This window comes from Penaeus monodon, chromosome 4 (assembly GCF_015228065.2).
Source record: "Penaeus monodon isolate SGIC_2016 chromosome 4, NSTDA_Pmon_1, whole genome shotgun sequence".
Lineage (NCBI taxonomy): Eukaryota > Metazoa > Arthropoda > Malacostraca > Decapoda > Penaeidae > Penaeus > Penaeus monodon.
In genome coordinates this window covers 4,870,309-4,875,308 of record NC_051389.1, presented here as the reverse complement: position 1 = coordinate 4,875,308, position 5,000 = coordinate 4,870,309, and the positions used below count along the sequence as shown (strand labels likewise).

Sequence of the window (5,000 nt, the reverse complement as noted above, 5' to 3'; positions counted from 1 at the left end):
ATATATATATATAATATATGATAGATATATAATATATTATAATATAGATATATATATATAATATAATATATATACATACATACATACATATATATATATATGCATATAAGAAAATATGAACGGAATGAAAGCAAGCCAGAAGCAAAGGTAACAATATATTCACGATGACATTTCACCAGAAGTGGACAAGGATAAGTGCATGTTTGCTGATGTTGAATGACAAACATACTCCAACGATATATATTTCCTTTAAGTTTCGCTGTTAATATCCACGTGTATCGACTACTTGGAGCGTTTTCAAGGGAGGAATGTAAAGTTATGGTCAATAGATAAAAGCTTCCATTAAGGCTTTGTCATCTTTCTCCTCCTCTCTTTTCTTTTCTCTTTTTTTTTTCTCTTTCTTTCTTTGAATATCTTTGTGTCTTTATTTATCTATCTATTGATCTTTCTATATCTCTCTGTTTCTCTCTCTCTCTCTCTCTCTCTCTCTCTCTCTCTCTCTCTCTCTCTCTCTCTCTCTCTCTCTCTCTCTCTCTCTCTCTCTCTCTCTCTCTCTCTCTCTCTCTCTCTCTCTCTCTCTCTCTCTCTTTCTCTCTCTCTCTCTCTCTTCCCTTTTCAAACAATTCATAATTTGCTTCTCCACGAACATATGTTTGCTTAAACCCGACAGCTGTCACGGACTCGTTATAACAGACTCCGGCGGCCTTGTGATGGCAATATCAATATAACAACGAAACGATATTACAAGTTCTCGACATGTTTAAATGCGCTGCTTCGACCGGCTTCGAAACGGGAGCTAAAATTGGATCACGGGCTTTTTTGCTGTAAACAACCTAGTTTTGAGTGAGTATTTTGATCGTTAGAGAGATGGGTGGGTGGTTAGGTAGATAAATAGGTAAGTAGATAGATGAATAGATAGATAGGTAGGTAGGTAGATAGATAGGTAGGTAGATAGTTGAATAAATAGATAGGTAGGTAGATAGCTGAATAGATAGATAGTAGGTAGATAGATAGATAGGTAAGTATATAGAAAATATATAGGTAGGTAGGTTGGTAGATAGATAGGTAAATAAGTAGAAGATGAATAGATAGATAGGTATGTAGGTAGATAGAAAATTAGAGAGGTGGGTAGGTAGTAAGTAGGTAGATAGATATGTAGATAATTAGATGAATAGATAGGTAGGTAGGCGGACAGATAGATGGATGGGTAGGTAGATGGCTAGATAGAGGCATGGAATGGATAGAACTGATATAGATAGATAGATATAGATAAACAGATGGATATGTAATATATATATATATATATATATATATATATATATATATATATATATATATGAGAGAAGAGAGAAGAGAGAGTAGAGAAGAGAGATGAGAAATAGATGAGAGATAGAGAAAGAGTAGATGTATTTATATTTTATATATATTATTATACTCACTTGTGAATGTATATTTTATACATGCATACATAGGAATGTATACACAATTGATAAGATAATAGGATAAATAATGATACTAATATAATAATGATATATAATGATAATTATAATAAAACATAACTAATGAACATAATGAATAAAATAATAATAATAATTGATAATTAATATGATAATGAAACAATGAAATAAAACAACAAACACATAATAATAATAATGTAATATATATAATGATATGATATAATAAATAATAATAATAATAATATGAATGATAATAATAATAATAATAAAATAATGTATATAATAATAATGATGAATAATAATAATATGATAATGATATAATATGAATGATATGATGATATGATAATAATAATATGAATATAATATATAATAATATAATATAATAATAAATAAAACATAAAAAATAATAAAAAACGAAGAAGATGAATAAGAATGATAAAATAATAAAACAACATTAAATGATAACGATAAAAAGAACAGCAAAATTAAAATAAATAACAGACACTTCTCATGCAAGTATGAATCGAAACACAATAATAACTCTATATCGTTATGATAGCAATGATGATAAGGAAGAGAATAATAATGATAACAGAAAAGAAAAACATCTTTCATATGAAAAAAGTTACCGCATGAATATTGTTGTAGAAAACGAGTATTACTATTTTGAAAAGAAAATTTGCTCGTGGGTTTTATGGTAAACCAACTTATTTTACTCCCATTATTATCATTATTATTATGATTATCATCATTATCATTGTCATCATAAATTGCCTTGCTGGCATTAATATAATCATTATCATTACTGCTATTGTTATTACTACATTGTCATCATTACTATCATCAATATTATTATCAATGAAACTGGTAATTCACGGCAGATGCAGAATATGTCTGGCGGAAATTTAGTCCTACTGAACAAACGGCAGAGATAGCATTACTACTTAGATGGAACTGCGAACAAAGAAAAAAAACTTAGGGACTTTTGCATATATTATAACTCTTAACCACATCCCAAATATGAATCTACAGGAGATACTTTTTTTTAACTATAATCATTACTGATAACAAGGAAAACAGCCTGTATGGCATGTATGCGCGCGTGTGTATCATTATCAATTATTATTGTTGTCAACATTATTAGCAATAGCACTATCATAATTATTATTGTTATTATCATTATCATTGTCATTTGCATTGCCATATTTATCATTATTATTATTATTGTTGTTATTGTTGTTGTTGTTGTTGTTGTTGTTGTTGTTGTTGTTGTTGTTGTTGTCGTTGTTATTATTATTATTATCATTATTATTTTCATTATCATTATTATTATTATTATCATTATTATTATTATCATTATTATTATTATCATTATTATTATTATTATTATTATTTTATCTTATTTTATATATTCTTTAATATTATTATATTTTTATTATTATTATTATTTATTATTATTATTTATATATTATTATTATTTATTATTATTATTATATTATTATTATATTATTATATCATTATTATTATTTTATTATTATTATATTATTATTATTATTATTAATATTATTATTATTATTATTATTATTATTATTATTATTATTATTATCATTACATTTTTTCATTGTCATTATCACTATTATTATGATTCTCATTATTGTCATTGTTGTTATTAGCAGCAGTATCATTACCTTTACTATCATTATCACTATGATTATTATAAATTTTAGCATCGCAATCATCATTGTTTTTGTTATTAATGTTACCATTATGATTATTGTTATTAGTCTCATGAACAGCATCATCCTTTATTTTATTAATGATAACAAGGAAAACAGTGTGGTATATATGTATGTGTCACATATATGTTTTACATATAAAGGAGCGACAGTTCTATTGATGATTTACATGGATTCCCCCCTCGGTTTAGAATACCGCTGTGTCATGTTTCTGCTCTCTTTACAAAGAACACTTGTCCTGAGCACTTTCGGCTGGGGCGGGGGAGGGGGAAGTTGTGGGTTTGGAGAAGGGGGTTGAGCTGGAAGAAGTGAAGAGAAGGTGAGAAAGTATGAAGATAAAAGGGAACCTTATTATGGTTAGCGGATCTCTTATCATATACGTTTTCTTCTTAAAGCCCCGATTGTATTATTTTCAAAAGACATGCATTGTTATTATATATTATTGTAATAGTATTCAACACTACAGTATTTTCAAAACAGTAAAATTGCTTCTTACCAAACAATGCAAACTCTTCATTATCCAAGTGTACAGGTAAGACAGTCCGTTATCTGAGACTTCTTTTTTGAAGGATGTATAAATGTGATAATCATTAGTAATCTTACTGTCAGTTATTAAAATTTTAGATACTGTCAATATCATTGCTGTACATATTTTCAGTATTAAAGTTATTGTTAACTTTAATATTGTTAACTATTACTAATATAATAAGGGTAATTATCATAATTATCATTGTTGATTACATAATCGTCTTTGATTATTCTGTCACCTTAATTATCACTGCCATCATTGTCATCACTATCGCCATCACTGTTATTATGAGATCATTTGATCCCAATAAACAGTAGTCATCTTAACGGTGAAATAGGGAAAGGACCGAGACAGAAATTTTAAACAGAAAACTTTATATTTATAAACCAACATTTACATCTATAAAATACACAAGGAATGTATAACTTTGCATAACTCTGATACAAATATAACTTTATTAGATTAGCATGAACAAGCATCAGCATAACGACTACGAGGGCGCGCGTTATTCCTCCTTCTTCTTGTGGGCCTCGACGTAGAGGCGGTCCATCTCCAGCATGGACTTGCCGAAGGTCTCGGGCATCGCGCCGTGGATCAGCACAGCGCTCACGCCCGTCACGGCCGCGTAGGCGAGGAACGTGGTGTGCGTGCCGAGGGTGGCCACGCTCCACGCGAACGTCTTGGTCACCAGGAAGGCGGAGGCCCAGTTGACGGCCACCACGACAGCGACTGCGACGCCGCGCACGCTGCTGGGCATACCTTCGCCCAAGAAGATCCAGGGCACCGGGCCCCACCCGACGGCGAAGCCAACCATGTACGCGAGGAGGGCCACCACGGGCAGCATGCCCAGGCCCTCCGCCAGCTCCGAGTAGCTCCCGCCCGCCTCCTGCGCCCAGAAGAAGAACGACAGCGTCAGCAGCGAAATGACCAGCACGACGGTGGACGCGGCAATCAGGGAACGGCGCTTGTACGTCGCCATGGCGAACATGCCCACGAAGGTGCCCAGGAAGTTGACCACGCCCAGGAGCACCGAGGCCGACCCGCCCCCCATGCCGCTCCCGCCCGTCTCCAGGATGGTCGACGCGTAGAAGACGACGGCGTTGATGCCAGTGGCTTGCTGCGTGAGCATGAGGGCGGCAGCCACGCCCACCGGCCACTGGTTGGGCGGCCGGACGATGTCCCATGCGCTCACAGACTGCCCTTCGTCCCTGCCGGAGCAGCTGGCGGAGATCTCCTCCTGCTCCTTCTCGGCCTGCTCGGCGGTGCACCGGAGCTTCC

The 5,000-nt window shown here is 33.7% G+C and overlaps 1 protein-coding gene across 4 annotated transcripts in view; it reads right to left on the bottom strand.

Moving 5' to 3' along the window:
- Positions 1-4,075: 4,075 nt before the first annotated feature.
- Positions 4,076-5,000, bottom strand: part of LOC119568934 (facilitated trehalose transporter Tret1-like) — a 12,265-nt gene continuing 11,340 nt past the window's right edge. The window contains exon 7 of one of the 4 annotated variants that reach the window (XM_037917328.1): positions 4,076-5,000. This exon is cut by the window's right edge and continues 30 nt beyond it. In XM_037917328.1, coding sequence (XP_037773256.1) covers positions 4,228-5,000 — 773 coding nt within the window. In that variant the 3' untranslated portion in view covers positions 4,076-4,227. The other 3 variants (XM_037917344.1, XM_037917334.1, XM_037917340.1) reach the window with 3 other exon arrangements.